The 20,475-nt window shown below is 35.7% G+C and overlaps 1 protein-coding gene across 6 annotated transcripts in view; it reads left to right on the forward strand.

The window, feature by feature from the left end:
* TUSC3 (tumor suppressor candidate 3) overlaps positions 1-20,475 on the forward strand; it is a 303,958-nt gene that overhangs the window by 85,025 nt on the left and 198,458 nt on the right. For all 6 annotated transcript variants that reach the window (XM_064368759.1, XM_064368757.1, XM_064368758.1 and 3 more), the window contains exon 3: positions 15,125-15,242. In XM_064368759.1, the coding sequence (XP_064224829.1) occupies positions 15,125-15,242 (118 nt within the window). The remainder of the gene's footprint in view (positions 1-15,124; positions 15,243-20,475) is intronic.

Raw genomic sequence — 20,475 nt, forward strand, 5'->3', positions numbered from 1 at the left:
TTGTAGTAGCCTTGCATAGATGCTATTGATCATTTGCTGCTTCTTAAAATGTTTTGTTTTTTCTTTCCTAGATGAGACCAGAAACCATAGTTCATATTTGGGTGATGATGGCTAGACTTTCGGGTGGCCTACTGATTTCTTAATTCAAGTCCCCTTTCTGCTCATAAAGTGGAATAGGTTGAGTTCAGCAAGCTTATTTTTCTCCTGCCCCCAGTTCGCTTCTTCCTCCCCTTTCTATTCTTCCTCTCTCCTCCTTCTTGCAGTGGTGTATTCTGATTCTGAGATAATTTATGTTTCCATAGGTCCCTTAATTTCCATGACTTGTTTCTCTGTTTCACTTTATCCCAAGCCACTAATGCATGTCTGCTTCTTCTAAGTTGTTTCCACTCCCCACAAAGTGGTGCATTCTTAAGACTGCCATGTTCCTGTGTACTTCCAAGCCCCTTTCTTTATGTTGTGCGGTAGCCAGCGTTCTTACCCACCAAGTTGGTCTACCCACCAAGTTGTAGACCTGCTCTCAGTGTTTTCCAATTCAGCTAAGATTCTCTCTTTCTTGGGGTGATTTTCCCTCATGTGTTTCACGTTTGCCAGGATTCCTCTTACTCCTTTTTCCCCCTACAGTCTCCACCTTACTTCCTATTCTTGCATGGATTACTGAAGTTATAGATACTAATTTCTTCACTTCCATGTACATTTATATTCTGTAGGATTTTTTTTTATCCCAGTTACTATATTGGCATTAGTAGTTTTGTTTATACTTTTGGTAGAACGACATGCAATTTGGAATTCTTTGTTGGTTATCATTATCCTGAAGGAACTCAGTAATTTTCCAGGTATAGTTTTAATCTTAGTAGGAGAAATTGGAATCTGACCAAAAATAAGAAAGTTTTTTGAGGACACTCTATTTTTCTTTCTTTCCTTTCCTTTCCTTTCCTTTTTTTCCCCTCCTTTCTCCTTTCTTTTCTCCTTTCATTTCCTTCCTTTCGACATGAGTCTCACTCTGTCACCCTGGCTGGAGTGCAGTAGCATGATCTCAGCTCACTGCAGCTTCCGCCTTCTGGGCTCAAATGATTTCCCTGTCTCAGCCTCATGAGTAGCTGGGATTACAGACATGTGCCACCATGCCTGGCTAATTTTTGTATTTAATTTTGTATTTAATGGCCAGGCTGGTCTTGAACTCTCGACCTCAAGTGATTCACCTGCCTTGGCCTCCCAAAGTGCTGGTATTATAAGCGTCAGCCACTGTGCCTGGCCAAGAACAAACTATCATAATAGTATTACAGTGATGAAGATGATCATGTGTTGATGCTAGATCACATGATATTCAGTGATTTGGGCTTTCTGTGTGCTTAGTAGGATTTTATTGAATGAAATGTATGAGAATTTTTTCATATTGATGAAAAATTCATTGAAAAGTTTCCTTGTTACTAATTTACAGGAGTAAATACGGTATAAAACAGAGCTTTATTTCTCAAAAAATGCTTTATATATATGGGTTATAACTGAAATGAAAAAATGACTTCTAAAAGTATAGTCTTGTTAGCTACACTTAACCATTTAAATTAAAGATAAACCTTTCTGCATTTTTATATCTAAAGCTACAACTATTTATAATAAAGTCATGCATTACAATTAATTTTTATATATTTTTTAAGCATTTATCCTTGGTTTCCATGATTTTAGTTTACGTTAGCCATTTAACATATGAAGTGAGATTTACTAATTTTCATGGTCTTACACCTTAGACCTCAAATAATTTCTTAGATGCATAGGAATCCTTGTTTTTTTGGACCCATGAGGAGACTTAGTCCAGTCAATACAAGTAAAACCATTTCAGATATAGTCCTTTCTTGTGATAGGTTGTTGTCTTTGTCACCATCGTACAATGAACAAAGTAATATTTTTTTATTTATCAGAAGATAGTGATTATGATGAGCCCATGCAGAAGAGTTAACATAGCAGGCCTGAGATTGTTATCCTTAGAAAGGGGAGCTCCCAAGGTTCGCCCTTGCCTGCCATGTGGGAACTTGGATTTTGGGAATTTTCCCACTATTCCTTAGCTGATAAGGGTGGTTCACTGTCCTTGAACTGTTTACAATGTGGTTAATAATGCTGAACACCTGCTTTCCTGGTGTGAGTCTGGAATTATGTCACCTACTATACAGAGGGCATCTACATGACCAGCCTTCTTGGGCACTGAATCTGTAATGAATGTTCCCTGGTATACAACACTTTACATGTGTCACAACGGAATTGATCCTGTGTGACTTGACAGGGAGTCACTGTTGGAAGCTTATCTAGTTCACTTCAGACTGTACCATGTGCCTTTTCCCTCTGCTGATTTTGCTTCGTATCCTTTCACTATAATAAATCTGAACCATGAAGGTGACCATGTGCTGATTCCTCTGAGTCCTCTTAGTGAATCACCAAAGCTGGTGACGGTATTGGGGACCCCCAACACAGAACCTTTTAATAATTCTGAAATGTTTTCTCCTGGCAAGAAGTTACATATTTAATATTCATGTTAGTTTTTATTTAATTTTCAGATCTTTAGAATAAGCTTCCCCCACCCCTTAGGAATTTTAAATAGAACTAGGGACAAAAAGAAATTCATTTTATACATTTGTGGCTTTTTACCATGGAACTGGATACTAGTATGGTGATAGTATATTGATACTGGCATATATTTTCAACCAATTTTTATTGAATGGTCATTATGTATATAGGTATTGTGCTGGATCCTAGGGGAGGTGATGTCAAACAAACTGACCTGGCTGCTGCTCTCATTATCTCAGAGTCTAGTTTGTAAATGTCATATAGGAAAAGTTCAGAGATTTATGAGAGGACTCTGATCTTTTCTGTTAATTTATGTGTTCAAAAAGATTTATTTAAGAGAGTGATAACTAAAGTGTTTTTTTTTTTTTTTGGATTGCATTTTTTTTTTTTTTTTTTTAATTTGACACTATTTTTGTGGGACCTAATGCAGAAAACAATCAAAGTTTCTTTCTTTTTTTTTTTTTTAAAGAGAAAGAGAGAGAGAATAGGAAGGAGGAAAAAGGAAGAGAAAGAAAGAGAGAGAATGGGGAGGAGGGAGAAGGAAAAGAGAGAGGGGAGAGAGAATGGGAGTATTGCTTTCTTGCCCAGGCTAGAATGCAATTTAGTAATGGGTATTGAAAACCTCTTTTATACTGATAATTATACTTAATGATGTAGTCAGGAAGGAATAAGGGAAGAAGATAACAAACAAACAGCCAACTAATATTTAATTTAAACCTATGAAATGCTATGCGATTACTGAGGAGTGATTTACTTCCAATTATATAGTCACCTTTGGAATAGGTGTGAGGTGGTAATGTATGTTTTGTGTATTTGAAGTGGAGAGTTCTATAAATGTTTATTAAGTTTACTTGTTCTGGGTCTGAGTTCAAGTTCTGAATATCCTTGTTAATTTTCTATCTCGTTGATCTATAGAATCGTTAGCTCTTCTTGTTGCATTGATCCTTTTGCCATTATGTAATGTCATTCCTCGCCTCTTTTGATCTTTGTTGCTTTAAAGTCTACTTTATCAGAGGCGAGAATTGCATCTCCTTTTTGTTTATTAGTTTATTTTTACTCTCTGTTTGATTGGTAAATCTTCCTCCTTCTCTCTGAGTCTTTGTGTATTGTTGCATGTAAGATGGGCCCGGATGCAGCATACCGATGGGTTTTGGCTTTTTATCCAATTAAAATATATATAAGTTTAATACCGGCGTTTGATGCTAGCTGGCTGTTTTGCCCATTAGTTGATGTAAATTTTTTATTGTGTTAAAGTTCTTTGCTTTTTGATATATTTTTGGAAAGGCTGATATTGGTTGTTCCTTTATATGTATAGTGCTTCTTTCAGAAGCTCTTGTAAAGCAGGCCTGGTGGTGGTGAACTCTCTAAGTACTTGTTTGTTCGCAAAAGATTTAATTTTTCCTTCGCTCATAAAGCTTAGTTTGGCTGGATAGGAAATTCTGGGTTGAAAGTTCTTTTCTTTAAGGATATTAAATATTGGTCCCCACTCTTTTCTGGCTTGTAGGGTTTCTGCTGAGAGATCTGCTGTAAGTCTGATAGGTTTCCCTTTATGGGTAACCTGACCTTTCTCTCTGGCTGCCCTTAGTATTTTCTCCTTCATTTCAACCCTAATAAATCTGGCGATTATGTGCCTTGGGGTTGGTCTTCTTGAAGAATATCTTTGTGGTGTTCTCTGTATTACCTGGAGTTGAATATTACCCTGCCTTGCCAGGTTGGGAAAATTTTCCTGAATGATATCCTGAAGAGTATTTTCCAACTTGGATTCATTCTCTTCATCACATTCAGGTACACCTATCAAACGTAAATTAGGTCTTTTCACATAGTCCCATATTTCCTGGAGACTTTGCTCATTCCTTTTCATCCTTTTTTCTGCATTCTTGTCTTCTCGTTTCATTTCACTGAGCTGGTCCTCGACTTCTGATATCCTTCCTTCTGCTTGATCAATTCGACTGTTTAAACTTGTGCATGCTTCGTGAAGTTCTCGTGTTGTGTTTTTCAGCTCCATCAATTCACTTATATTCTTCTCTAAATTGTCCATTCTCGTTAACATTTCGTCAAACCTTTTTTCAAGGTTCTTAGTTTCTTTGCATTGGGTTAGAACAAGTTCTTTTAATTCACAGAAGTTTCTTATCACCCACGTTTTGAAACCTGCTTCTGTTATTGGAACACACGTGTAATCTATTGAGCCTTGTTCCGTTACTGATGAGGAATTGCAATCCCCTGTAGAGGGAGAGGCATTCTGATTTTGAGTATTCTCTACCTTTTTATGCTGGTTTCTTCCCTTCATTATATATTTGTCCGTCTGTCGTCTTTATAATTACCGACTTTCTAACTGGGTCTCTGACGTCCAACTTGTTGATTCCCTGCGCCGAAATCTGAGCAATCCACTGAGCCGGCCAAAACAGCGGTGTTAAGATTGATGGTGCTTTTCTGCCCGGGAATCTCCGGACTCTGCACCAAGAACTGGCGTGCTAAGGCACCAGCAAAACCGCCACGCCGGCCACAAGTCGCCCTGGTGACCCGTGGAGCTCCTCCACTGGGAATCTCGTGGTCCGTGAGCAACTAATATTCGTCTGAAAGTGTGGCGTCCTCTCGTTCTTTGCGCTTTCACTGGGAGGTAGGTGCCCAAGCTGCTAATCATCAGCCATCTTGGATCTCCAACTAAAGTGTTAAGATATACAGGAAGAGTAGGAATTCATGAGGCATGTTTATCTGCTCCCATGTACTAGACATACCTGTGCCTTATATACAGAGTATGTCATGTATTGTGTGCCATGTGTGCTCTGTAGTTGTAGAAAAGTTGGGTTGAGAAGAAGAAAGGAATTCACAGAAATCCTCTAAAGAGTAAGCTTAGTGGTCAAGAGATCGAGACCATCGCGGTCAACATGGTGAAACCCCGTCTCTACTAAAAATACAAAAATTAGCTGGGCATGGTGGCGCATGCCTGTAGTCCCAGCTACTTTGGAGGCTGAGGCGGGAGAATTGCTTGAACCCAGGAGGCGGAGGTTGCGGTGAGCCGAGATTGTGCCATTGCACTCCAGCCTGGGTAACAAGAGCAAAACTCTGTCTCAAAAAAAAGGAGTAAGCCTAGTTTATCAAAGGAAATTAAAAAAAAATTGGTGTAATCCCAGCACTTTGGGAGGCCGAGGTGGGTGGATCACGAGGTCAAGAGATCGAGACCATCCTGGTCAACATGGTGAAACCCCGTCTCTACTAAAAATACAAAAAATTAGCTGGGCATGGTGGCGCGTGCCTGTAATCCCAGCTACTTGGGAGGCTGAGGCAGGAGAACTGCCTGAACCCAGGAGGCGGAGGTTGCGGTGAGCCGAGATCGCGCCATTGCACTCCAGCCTGGGTAACAAGAGCGAAACTCCGTCTCAAAAAAAAAAAAAACTGGGTCTGCTGCAGAGAGTGAGAGGGCAAGTAACTTGAAATAAGGTCTGAAAATGCAAATACTCAATGAATTTTAAGCTAGATGCTGGACACCCAAAGGTTTGCATAACACTTTGCCATTTACTAGAGACTTTGTTATGCCTCATGTTTTTAACCTCATGACAATTCTTAGAAGTTACTAGTATTATCATGCTAAAAAGGTGAAAATAAAGTAAACGTGACTTTCTCAAATTTATACATTATAACATGGAAAGCTAGTATACAAGTCCAGATTTTCTGTATTCCTGTGTTATCTGTGTTCTTTCTACTTGGCCACATCATAATAGTAGGAGATATAGTAGTATTACATTGGAAGTCATGTTAAAAGTGTTGGGTTATTTTATATGTATCTAAAGGCCTTGCCAAAAATCAAAACAAAAAGAGACACAAGGAAACTTTTGGAAATGATGGATATGTTTATTAACTTGACTGTGGTGGAGGTAACATGAGTGTATACAAATGTTTACACTCACCAAATTTTACTCATTGTAGACATTAATTATGTGGGTTTTTTTCTTAGACTATCTTTTCCCCCAGGTTTACTGAAGTATAATATAATTAGTATTATACTTCAGTAAAGCTGGGGGAAAAGATAGTCTAAGAACATTCCTTCAGTGTTTAGCATAAGACATTCCTATGGTGACCTGGCAGTTCACTAATAAAATTAGAGATGCCTGGAACAATATTACTGGGTAGAAAAGTTGTTAGTAATGGAATTTTATAATATCACTAGATAGATCTCTCTCTATATATAATATATAAAGCATATACTCAGTTAACTGGTTAATCAGTGGTTCAAGAATTACTTTAAAAAAGTATGTGAATCTCTATGCCTTTTATTCAGTTGTGCTGAGAATCTACCAACTCCTCTAAAAACAGTCTATTAAAAATAAGTTTGGTGAGAAAAGTTAAAAAATGAAGACAAATTAAATAAGTATAAATACATAAAAGGATTCCTGGCACATACAAAACCTCCATGAATGTTTCTTATGATGGTAATACTTTCAGTTGACTAGAAAAGACATAATCTCCATCTTTTGGGACACAGTTTCTATAATCTTGCATCTGCCTTTTTGATTCATTACAACAAAGGTCTTTAAAGTCGGCATATATTCCATTCTTTACCACATGAAGCTAAAGCATAGATTTTCTGGGAAATCCTGCAGGATTTAAGGTGTGAATTAATGCTTTCCTCATTTTCACTTGTCAGGTTTTACAATATATGTATGCATTTGTTTAACAGATACTTGTTGAGTATCATAGTTCCTGGGCATGTTATCATAAACAAGGTTTACATTGCTTTGTTGTTTTGTATTTATTATTTAAGATGATAAGTGTTATCCTAATGGATTGAAGTATCTTGAGGCAATGGCCTGTATGTTTTACCTCTTCAAAACATTGAATTAATTCCCCCATTTATTCATTTATTTATTAATTCTTTATCATTAGTTGTACAAGTATTAAATACACATTATAATCATATGCATATGTAGTATGTAAGTGACACGGTTTGGCTGTGTCCCACACAAATCTCATCTTGATTTGTTCCCATAATCCCCACGTGTTGTGGGAGGGATGCAGCGGAAGGTAATTGCATCTTGGGTGCAGTTCCCCCCATGTTGTTCTCATAATAGTGAGTTCTCATGAGACCTGATGGCTTTATAAGGGGCTCTTCTCTCTTTGATTGGCATTCCTTCCTGTTGCCTTGTGAAGAAGGTGCCTTGCTTCCCCTTTGCCTCCCGGCATAGTTGTATTTCTAAGGCTTCCCCAGCCATGCTGAACTGTGTGTCAACTAAACCTCTTTTCTTTATAAATTACCCTATCTTGGTATGTCTTTATTAGAAGCATGAAAATGGACTAATACAGTAAGAAATCTTAAGTGAACAATGTATGAATTGATTTCCTTATTACATTGTATGACAATCTTTTTGGTATATCACATTTAAGCATGTTATTTATTTATTTTTATTTTGTTTTTTTTTTTTTAGAGATAGGATCTCACCATGTTGGCCAGGCTGGTCTTGAACTCCTAACCTCAGGTGATCCACCTACCTTGGTCTCCCATAGTGCTGGGATTACAGGCATGAGCCACTGCACCTGGCACATTTAAGCATCTATATGTTACTGTTAGGTGTTTTTTTTTTTTTTTTTTTTTTTCGGAGAACTAAAATTCCTTTGATTTTCAAAAACTGAGCACTAACTATGCATATTGTATACTGTTCAACATATTTTATGTTCATATACACTTCTGCTTTAAAATATGTATTTGGATTACATATGTTATATTAGAATTATTTTCCAAGGAAAGATCTACTTAGGTCTGATGAATAAAATGGATGCACAGGAATCAGCTTTAAGAATCACAACTTCTTTAATTTATCCTACATCTAGTGAATTATTCAGTCAGTTATAATATGGTAGTGAACTGTTGATTTCTCAGCTCTTTAGAGGACTTGAGTCTGTTTAATATATTTCATTATATTCAGCTGGACCCTGAGTATGTACAGCACAACCAGAGAAGCAACTCTGTTAAAAATCTTTGTGCAGGGTGTTATCAGTTATTTTTTCTTCTCATGGTACCGGAACCTTAAGTAATAGGTAAGTCTGCTCGCTCCAGATCTATCTATATGACTGTCTGTAGAATTTTTTTTTTTTTTATTTAGGGTTTTATTATGGCATACTTTGGAATAACTAATAGCTATTTATATAAGTGCAATTCATTTTACATATATAACTATAAAGACATACAGTGGTATTTTCATATGAATCTGCTCTAAGAAGTTTGATTAACACTAAAAAGAGAAGCTATACTTCTGAAAACAACTCTTTAAAAAATATATTCGTCATGGGAAATATATTAAATATGTAGAACTAGAGATGAGATAATTCTTTTTAGTTTTACATAACCTTTTAAAAAGCATTATAACATAAAAAATTGTAGCAGTCAGATTAAGTGATTTTTTTCTCCCATAATAAAATATGGAGAAGATTTAGTATAACACATTTAACAGAACAGTGAGTGCCCTGCAGTTATTGCTTAAGCCTTTCTGGATCCTTTTGATGCAGTGTGACTGCCCTCTTCAGGCTGCATATGTATGTTTTAGAATTCACGGCATTCCCTACGTTCATAAAGTTAGGCCTTTAATATTAGTATGAACTACCAAAACAAAATATTTTTTAGTTAATAGAGTTGGAAATGTAGTTATTATAGTTAAGTGCTTGGAGTATTTGTGATTTTTAACTGCCAATTTCAGATGGTCGTGGGGTCAGAAGTGTGCTAATACGCATTCATAATATCATTTTGCTCATCAGTCCAAACTGACGGAAACTCTATGCAAGAATCTGCTGAATTTCTTTATCTGTCATTAGATAGGTTTTCTCTATCCCCTATTAAACATTAAGAAGTTGGAATATGAAGGGCACAGAGGGAATAACGGGGAAAGCACAAGGTCTTTGTTATTGGGGCACATTTTTTTCCTCATTAATCTTTTATACTCTGAAGAGATAACACTAATATTAAAATACATATTTCTTGGGCTCATTTATTTATTTTTAATGATATATAGATCTGTTTACTGATCCTATTTCTACTGAATTACACCCAGCAGAAGAAAGCCCCCATTTCCCTTGTCAGTATTAAATTTTCTCTAAGCATAGTATTTGAGTAAAGAAAACGTAATTTGCTTTGGCTCCTGTGGAATTCTTTATTCTAGCCAGAGCTATTCCTAATACTCTATTGTCTAGAGTATTTTGCTGGCTGCTATGGCCTGCTAGGTGGCAATGGAGAATTTGTGTGAAATAGGTCACATCTTCATTTTATAATATTTTAATAGCCTCATATGTTTTCCCAACCAGGCCATTATAGTAACATTGAAAGTGGGTTCCAGACTTCATTTTCTTCTCCTCCAGTATATCATACCTACTATTGGGAGGTACAGCATTCTGATGTAGTGTTTTGCATAATCCACTTCTTTCAGAAATACTTGTTTACTATTTACAGAATAAAAGCTGGGTCCTATTTATCTTTGTACTACTTCCTGTCTTTCTATTCTAATCTGAAGGTTATATTCTATTACTTGAACACATAATACACATTTCAGACTGGGTAGTCTTTGTTTATACTGTTTCTGTTACCTTACTTTTCTCTCCCTGTCCCTTCTTGCTTGTTCTAAGTGTGATCCTTCCAGACATAACTCCATTATTTTCCAAATTTTTTTTACATTCACACTTTGTCTAACTGTTCTGGCTCACTATGATCTCATCCTTTTCTGTATGCTATATAGCACCTACAATCTGGATTCCTCTTTAAAGTAAATATATACACCTTATTTATGTACTAGAGTGCATGTCTATTCTTCTAACCTCTTAAAGGTAGAGAATGTAAGGTATACTTTATTATTGCAGCACATATGAAAATGTTGAGTATAAATATCACTGAAGATTAAGATCTGGATTCTACATTTGTTATGAAGTTGTCATTACTAACAGATTATCACATGATGGTTTAGTCATTATAACCTTTGAGTCATGAACACTCTTCCTTTGACAAACACCATATGTTTGTGATAGTATACAGATTTAAAATTTCATTTTTTCTCCCCCGCAACACCATAACTAGAGTAAAGGAAATTTGCCTTAAAAGAGACATTATCAATGACATATATCTCACTAAATGAGTTTTAGACTCTCTAGAATTGAGAAACTTTAATGTGGTAAACTTAGCTTTAGGGTATTTATGATACAGTGACTGGTTAGGAAAGCATATTATTCATTATCATTATCATTATACCTTTATCAAATGCCACTTCTATACTAGATCTTAGGCATTGGACAACCAGTATGTGTAAGACCAGCTGTGCATAAAATCAGTAGTGCTAACACAGTCGCTGAGAATTTCTGTTTCAGACAGTTGCATCAACAAGTATTGTAAATGTAGAGATTTGAAGTGACTCCCGAAGGAGATCAGTTTTTGAGCAAGATTCTGAAAGAAGGGATGACATTCTAAGTGAAGTATTTCATGCTTGTGCTAAGAATGGACAGAGTATGTTCATGAAACACACTCTTTGAGTGTGGTATTTTTATAAAGTCATAAATTGCGTAAGTTGTGGCTAAGGTATGGAGGATTTTGACTTTTATTCTTTTCATCGTCTTTATGTAGGTAGTGGGGAACATTTTTGGATTTTAGAATAGAGGCTGGAATCTACGGATTGGTTATTGGGAACTCAAATCTGAAGAAGGAGAGTAAGAGGGAGTACAGAGTTTGAAGGCAGATTGAATTCATGTTCTTTGACTCCTCATTACTCTATCACATTTTCTTTTTAAATTTTTTCTTAATTTTATTTTAGTATTCAATATTTGTGTTACGCTAAAAGTCTTCAGATTATAGTACAGTTCATATTTAACCCTCTTAAAACATAATATTTTAATCAAAACAATGTTATGTGCTCCTTGTTTATAAAAAAGAACTGCAAAGGAGGCCCTTGCACTCATCTGGTTTGCACACATGTAGGCCAGGCCAGAGATGATTACTGTTACTGCTTCGTGAGGTTTTTTTTGTGTTGTTTTTAGGAAATACCTCTAAATGTTACTCTTGTAACAACATTTTATACAGTAAACTTGATCTTTACATTCTTGCTATGTTAGGTGAAGATGTAACTCACTTCACCTTTTACTGATTTTTATTTCTTTGTTTATCATTGTAGCAGTAAATAACATCTTTGTGTTTCTTGTTCATTAACTCTGGATGATTTTTTTGATTCACTAATTGGTGATATGAAGATTAGCAAGCATACTCTCCCCCTTAACCTCTTCTTCTTCTCTTTACCTGCCAGATTCTGTTGGCTATCCTATATTTTATGTCCATTCCATACTGTAACCATGTTTATTATATCTGTGCTCTGCTTTAGATTGATTTAGAAAGTTAAAAGGGAATGAACAACATTTACATTATTATTTCTGCATAAACAGCATCAGTGACAAAGCAGTAGGTTATCATTATGTTTCCTTTTCGATAGTGCCATTGTTTATAACCCCTGACCACTCAAAAGAATATACTCAAATAATCTTTCTCATCACCAGTTGATTGAAATTATGATACATTTTTATATGCTGCCTATTTGGACCTTGTCTCTTATGTTCATTTTTTTGTTTTTATTTTTCCTATTATGGAAATAAATATGGTTTTCTTACTATAGATTTAATATGTTCTATCTCTTTATGATTCTAATAATTACATAGGATCTTTCCATCTTGATGTCTAAATTCCTGTTCTACATTATATTGGTTGCATCATAGCTTCACAGACTACAGCTGTTTTATATCTTCTCCCCTTCCTACCTCACTACATTTATAGTTGCCTTTTTTTCCTCTCTTAGAGTGCTCTATCATAGTCCTAAGTTTTCTTAGTTTTTCATTCATACTACCTTTTCTCTCAATTATATTTTAAGGTAATTCTCTAAGAATGTGGGAGTAAATTTCAGATTGCTTACATTTCCATGAACATGTTTATTTGAAACTTAATTATTTGTCTCAATATGCAATTCTAAATAGAAAATAATATTCTGAAGGAATTCTTCTATTTGCTGTTATCTGGTGTTGGTAATGAGCAATCCAGTCCCAATCTAATTGCTTGCCCTTGTTGAAGAAATTTTTTTCTCTGAAAACTTTCAGGATCTCCTTTTTATCCATAGTGTTCTGCTATATCACAGTATTTCTCTAGATTGTTCTTTTCTCATTCCTCTTATTCAGAACTGGGAAATGATTTTAATTTGAAGATTTAATCTCCTTTAATTGTATTGTTTCCAGAAATATGATTTTCTCTGTTTTGTCTCTCTTCTATTTCAGTGACACCTGTTTGAAAAAGGACTTACTGGATTACGTCTCTAGGTCCTTCTCCTTCCCTCATATATTCCACCTATGTCCTCTTTGTTCTGTGAATTTTGTGTGACTTTGTCTTCTAATGTTGGTGTTTTATTTGAGCAGTCATATTTGAAATGTATGTAAGTGCTCTCTCTTTTACTTTCTTTGTTCCTTTTTTATATGATGCTGTTTTTCTTTTCTTCTTCTGTGAATACTACTGAACCAAGCAGTGTTTATGTTCTCCCCAGGTTTGTCAAGAATACAAAGGCCTGACTAGACCTGGGTAGATTCTCAGGGTTGTGTGTGCAGTGACAAGCATTAAAGAGTAAGATGTCTCCCACTGAATAAAGCATCATCTTATTATCACTTACCATAAAAACAGTAATTCCTTTAAACCTACTGTTTCTCTTCTGTAACACAGTCACCTGTTACGTACAGGAGTCTATGAAGAACCCTTTCTGTTACCCTGTGATACTTGGGGCATAGGGAACTCATGCAAACAAAAATGAAGTAATAGAGTCCCTTTTCTCTGACCCAGGAAACAGTAACAGGCTAGCTTGTTAGCTTATATTATATGTATGATAAAAGCTCAGACCTTGCACAAATACTGTATTCTTGACAAATAGAATATCTTTTCTGACTTTTTCTAAGTATATTAGTTACAATTACATTTTCTTTTAAATTTTTTTTATTGTTCTTTTAGCATCTGTTTGTTTTGGGAAGTTTTAAGAAATCACATTAGATTCTCCTTAAATATAAGTCTTTTTTTTTGGTGAAGGCTAACATTGGGACTGGTTAGGGAGAGGGCAGAAGTTTGGTCTACTGTTGAATATTAAGAAGTTTAATTGTGACATCTATTTGTAGCTTCATTTTTTTTTTAAATCTCCAAACTCTGCTGCTACTGTAGCTAATATTTTTCTAGATTCTTACTGCACTGTAATCTCCTTTGAGAGTCTAACTTCCTCCATCAAAACTTTTCACCAGCTGTTTTTTCAGATATTTGTGTAAATCATTCTTTCTGCTGCTGACTCTACCCAAGTCCTTTTGTTATTGTTAGATTGTACCTTTTTATTTCTTTATTTTCATTTTGGGAACAGGGAAGAGATAAACTCCAGAGAATAGTCAACCGTATGGAAGAAGCAATTTTATTTTTTAAAAGTGTCTTAGCAATAACTTGTTGCTTCTTATTTCTATTACTGTACTTAACGCCCTCCTATAAATGCCGTTTTTCTGTTTCTCCTCTCTTCCTACATCTAAATATAAAGTTTTGTCATCTGGAAAATTAGCAAAATATCTAATAGAAATGTGTTCAAAGTAGAAAAAATATCATCTTAGAGAAGGATTTGTTGGTGGCATCTGGTTTAGCCACAAAGAGAAACCTTTGCTTATTTTGGTTTGAACGTAAATGCATTTTTTTTTCTTTTTTGAGACGGAGTTTCGCTCATTACCCAGGCTGGAGTGCAATGGCGTGATCTCGGCTCACCGCAACCTCCGCCTCCTGCGTTCAGGCAATTCTCCTGCCTCAGCCTCCTGAGTAGCTGGGATTACAGGCACACACCACCATGCCCAGCTAATTTTTTGTATTAGTAGAGACAGGGTTTCACCATGTTAACCAGGATGGTCTCGATCTCTTGACCTCGTGATCCACCCGCCTCGGCCTCCCAAAGTGCTGGGATTACAGGCTTGAGCCACTGCGCCCGGCCACGTAAATGCATTTTTAGATAAATGGAATGAATATATAAAGTGTGGTATAACTGTATTTACAATTTTAAAACTTCTTATGAACTTTGTTTTTCTGTTAAGCTAAATTGCAAATATTCTTAAAAATTGGTCTTTGTATTTTACTAAACATTATTGGAAGATTTAATTTATGTGTATAGGAGTGCTGCAAAATGTTTTTATTCTTTAGAGTAAGAGTTGGCAAAAATTTTTATTTAAAGGACTAAACTTTGTGATACATGTAGTTGCTGTTTTATTGTTACAGCTACTCAACTTTGCCCTTATATCACAATAGCAACCATCAGCAATATGTAAATGAGTAAATGTGATTGTGTTGCAATAAAGCTGTATTTGTGAACATCAAAATTTGAATTTTATATAATTTTCACACCAGAGAATACTTTTTTATAACCATTAAAACTATATTTTAAAAAGTATACTTCACTTGTAATCTATACAGTAACTAGCCAGTGTTTGCCCTAGAGTTGTCTGTTTTATTAATTGCTTTATAGATGCTTCAATACTGATATGTTTCACTATGCCCCATTATTCTTACCAGGCAAGCTAATGAAGAATATCAAATACTGGCAAACTCCTGGCGCTACTCATCTGCTTTCTGTAACAAGCTCTTCTTCAGTATGGTGGACTATGATGAGGGGACGGATGTTTTTCAACAGGTAAAAGAGTTATATCTCATTCATATATTAACATACTTGTTGGTGGGCAATACATTTTTGTTTGGCATATAAAAATAGAACTCACTCATCATCTAACCCTGGGAGGCAGAGGTTGCAGTGAGCTGAGATTGTGCCACTGCACTCCAGTCTAGGGGACAGAGCGAGACACTGCCACACACACACACACACTCGCGCGCACACACACACGCCCCACACCTAATTCATTCAATAAGTTAAATATAGTAAGTAGTTATAATAAATTTTGTGAATGTGATTAACATAATTGTGGTTAAACTTATTTTTATCATTGTACAGGTTTTCGCCGTTATGTTAAATCTGTTTTACCTATTGCATCTTACAGGAAATGTGTTTTTTCAGCATGCAGTGGCAGTTTACATGCATCAGTCTTATTTTGGTATTCAATTATAGGTAGTAGTATATTATAGGTAGTATTTTGCAAGATTTGTGACATTTTATATAAAATCTACTGCAAGTTTTACTTAACTGTTATTTTTTTCCCAGTGTGGCAGATACAGAGAATTTTACACATAAAGGATTAAATGTCTGTTTAAAAGTATTATCTCTGTATTATGGACTGAATTATATCCCCCCAAATTCATAAGTTGAAGCCATAGCTTCCAGTGTGACTGTATTTGAAGATAGGGCCTTGAAGGAGGTAATTAAGGTTAAATGAGGTCCTAAAGGTTAAATAAGGTTAGATCAGTCCTAGTTCAAAAGGACTGATAGCCATATAAGACAAGGAGTCGAGAGCAGGAGTGCATGTGCACAGAGAAAAGGGCCATGTCTTAGAACACAGCAAGATGATGGCCACAAGCCAGAAGAGAAGCCTCACCTGAAACCAACTGTGCTGGCACCTTCATCTTGGACTTTGAGTCTTCAGAATTGTGAAAAATAAATTTCTGTTGTTTAAGCCACCTACTCTGGAATTTTCTGTTACAGCAGCCCAAACAAACAAACTTATTTACTCAGTCTTCTCTAAGGAGCAAGGTATTGCACTTGAGATTGGAATGCTCATTATCATTGTCAACCACGTTGTCATGGTTGTATCCATCATCTTTGTTGACATCATATTGAAAGCTTACTTTCAGGCACTGTTGTAAGGGCTTCATATGTATTATTTCATCTAGCTTCACAGTGAAAAAAATGTTGTTACTGGCTCCATTTCATAGATGAGGAAATAAGGAATGAAGAGATTATTGCTTGTCCCAGGTCACAAAGTTAATGGAATGTGTAACTAGAATTCAAACTCAACTGTCTGGCTTCCAGAGCCCTACCCCTTAATCATGCTATTACCCTGGAGTTAATTTTTTTTAAAAATGTTTTTGCTGTGTGAGTAATCCCTTTAAAATGCAAAACTTATTGCAGTCCTGGAATTGATCCTTTTGGGTATCTTGGACTATTCAGTTTTTCTCACCATGTGATACTCTTTGGCATAATGCTTACCAGGTCATGAAAAAGCATGTAGTTCTGTAAAGAATCTAGCCTACTAATTGTAAATCACCATTAGTGAACATTTTTACTTATTTGCTTCCATATTATCTTTCTTGTGAGTTTCTAGTTGAATAAAATAAATTCTCTCTGTTTGCCATTTTGCTCCTATAGTCCCTATTCTATAGGAGCAATAACTTTAGCAAGAAAAACATACATTGTTCTTCTGTATAAGCAGCTTGCAGATTAGGGAGCTAATATTAATCAAGGAAAATTACTGTACTATAAGAACCAAATATTATTTCATGTAACTTATAGATCTCTATGGAATCTCAGGATAATTGGCCTTAGAGATCATCAGATAGAAGTGCTCCTCGTTGTATACTTGAATCCTCCCTATTATATTGGCAAACAGTCTTTCAAGTCCAATAGGACTGCTACCGCACGGTCTTGCAGCCCAAATAGCTACCATGACTAGACCTGTGAACTAAATGAAGAAAGTTAACTGGGTTAGTTTAGTTTCATTATATCTTTGTTATGCCATTTTTGTTGATAATATGTTATCTTTGTTTTGTTATGATACCTAATATACTAAGTACATACTTAGGATATTAAACATATTTACTTTTACAAATAGACTTTCTCCTGTTTTTATCAAAACAGTGCCTTTCTTGGTATGTCTTTTTAAAAAATCTTTAACAGAAACACTCATATTTCACTTTTTAAATATATTTTTATTTCATAACTACTGTAAGAAACAAAATTGCCAAAACACCGTGATCTGATCCTTGGTGTCACTGTTGGGGAAGCAGTATGGTGTGGGTGGGGACTATAGCAGATTGGCGAGAGGACGTGCTTGACCTCAGTGAGAGAGGCACAGCTCAGTATCAGCTCTGTGGAAGAAATGTAGGCCACATGTAGCTAGATCTCTCAAGAAAAGACCTAAATACAATTTTTTATATGAAATTTCTCACTTTAAAATGTTGACAGTTAATTCATATTTAAAAAAAAACTTTATGGGATATTGCTATTTTTGTGTTGAGTACTGAATGTAGGCTCCTGGTATATAATCATATAAATAAATGGTTATATATAATCATTAAATTCTTTTCTATGCTTTAGACACAATTATTCTAAAGTTTGGTGTATAAGAGTTGAAGTCAGTTGTTTTTAATTGAAACATTTCCTGAAGTTAATTTTGATTCAGCAGGAATCCTGGTAGAGAACTGCTTTGTGTTTCCCCAAATCTAGCCCTTGGCTTAGCAACAAGAATTTTCATTTTAAAAGGCAGAAATGTGTAAAAGTTATAGCAGTTAATGAGTTTTATGAGGAATTTTAATCTACAGAAATGGAGAAGTATATGCTTTGCTTCACTTGAGAAACACAAAGATTTTTAATGCTTATTTTTTTCCAACTGACTATTAAATCATATTTTGTTGAAGTACTTTCTCTGAATTGATGTTTTAAAGCACTGTCAGCAGTAATGTGGTGTCTGAAGATAATATTAATAACAAGTACAGAAATTTGGTAATTTCTAGCTTATTGAGGACTTACTGGGAAAGTAACTTGAGTTATATGTGATTCCATAGGGATGGCTGAGGCTAGGTGTCTGATGATAGGCCAGTGGGTTAATGAACATGATGTGCTGGAAGAAGCTCTCAGCTAGGAAACCAGGTCTGTGTTGTACTCTGTTGTGGGTAGCCCCGGGGAATTGTGCGCTTTAAGAAAAAAGACTTTGAATTATATGAGATTTTAAGAATCTCTAAAGCTCTAGAACGTTAGGCCATAGTATGAATTTTCTGATGATTTTCATGTGGGGAGTGAGGAAGATAGGGATTTTCGGCTTCATAATTTTGTATTTACATGGTTGCTTTAGATGTCTCTGTATATCGATGAAAGAAACACATGAACAAAGTATGGAATGGGAGAAGCACAGGGAAGAACAAACTGGTAATTGTGTGCCTTGTTCAGTTTAATGAACATTACTAAATGTCCATTACATGGAAGCCCACTGCTGGGAAATGGAATAAGATAGACTCCTGATGTACAGGGCCATATAACGCTTATTATATACATTAGAGACATATTTTTATATATGTTATATATACATGCTATATGTTATGTGTGTGATGTTTATACTGTATTGCACGAGCTTGTGCTTACAATTCAGTCTTCTAATGAACTAATTAAAAAAGGTTTGTGAAAAAAAATCGTAAAAGCCTGGCAAAAATGGTAAAACCCCCTTCTCTACTAAAAATACAAAAATTAACCTGGCATGGTGGCACATGCCTGTAATCCTAGCTACTTGGGAGACTGAGGTAGGAGAATTGCTTGAACCAGGACCCTGGAGGCAGAGGTTGCAGTGAGCCAAGATCATGCCACTGCACTCTAGCCTGGGTAACAGAGCAAGACTCCATCTCAAAAAAAGTAAGTTTTCACTGAATGGTGATAGAATTCAGAAAGTATTATGATATCTTTGTTAGGAAGATTAAAATAAGATGATAATGTTAGAGTAAGTAGCTACGCAGACATGAGCAGGGCAGGAGAGGGTCCCCACTGCAGGTGACCATCATCATGTGATGGTCAGGTAGTGGTTAAACTTTCTCACTAAAATAATAATTGATTGCAGCTGCAGAGAAAGGCAGTCTTCCAGTAGATAGAAAACACCTGCAGATGGTAATCAGCCACTTCCTGATAAGATCTTAGGACTTAAGGGAGTAGGCTCAAGCATGCGCTCTAAGAGACAAAATGGTGGAGTTTAACTGTTAAATGACCTTTCTCTGGGAACACCTTTTCAGGTATTTGTTACAGCAGCACCTGGTGTCTCTGAGACCATTGTTTCTCTTAGTCCATTTTGGGCTGCCATAACAATACCTGAGGCTGGATAATTATAATGAACAGAAATTTATTTCCCACAGCGTTAGAGGCTGGAAGTCCAGTATTTATCTGCCAACGTCTTGTGAGGCACTTGGTGCTGCATCACATGGCAGGAGGTGACAGTGTGAGAAAGTCAAGAAGAGGCTCAACTTGCACTTTTATAATAGTGCTGATCCCACCCATGAGGATGGAGCCCTCGTGGTCTAATCACCTCTTAAAGGTTCCACCTTTTAATATCGCTACAATGGCAGTTAGATTTCAACATGAGTTTTGGCAGGGACAAAAACCGTATCAAACAAGGACCGACTATTAATCTTTAGCCGTAGTGTTTGAAGAGTACTGATGTAGATAACGTGGGGGTAAATAATAGAAATTTGATTGCATTTGCAGTACTAAAAATGAGACAGTTTTGATATAGAGTCATTTCTTTTCAGTATTCACCTTGTTTGTGCTAAGTTATATGAAGCACTATAAAATGATTTGGAGCTGTCTTGTAAATATGACTGCTGTAGTCAGAGTTCATTTATAGGGCAAGAGCTGTTTTAGTCTTGACTGTATACTTGGTTATTAAACTTTGTTGTTATGGGGAAACTAAGCTTTTACTGCTGTATCATTTCCTTGATGTCAACTGTGATCTAATATATGTTTATATATTGATTGTCATTTTCATTATTAGAAAATACTGAACTGTGTTGCAAGTCAAGAGCTGAAAATCTCCTGACCTTTCATTTTAAAACGTATTTTGTAATTCCTAGGCAACAGCAATTTGATCCATATATATATTTGTAGTTTATTCCTTACTGCAAGGTAACTTAATATATGTTTTTAGATATTATATTGTTAAGCAGCATTTATACTAGGGAAGTGTTCTGTTTAGTGTACTTTTCAAATAGAAATTACTTGTAGA

Source organism: Aotus nancymaae, unplaced genomic scaffold (genome assembly GCF_030222135.1).
Source record: "Aotus nancymaae isolate 86718 unplaced genomic scaffold, 86718_ANA_hifiasm-v0.15.2.pri h1tg000079l, whole genome shotgun sequence".
NCBI classification, from domain to species: domain Eukaryota; kingdom Metazoa; phylum Chordata; class Mammalia; order Primates; family Aotidae; genus Aotus; species Aotus nancymaae.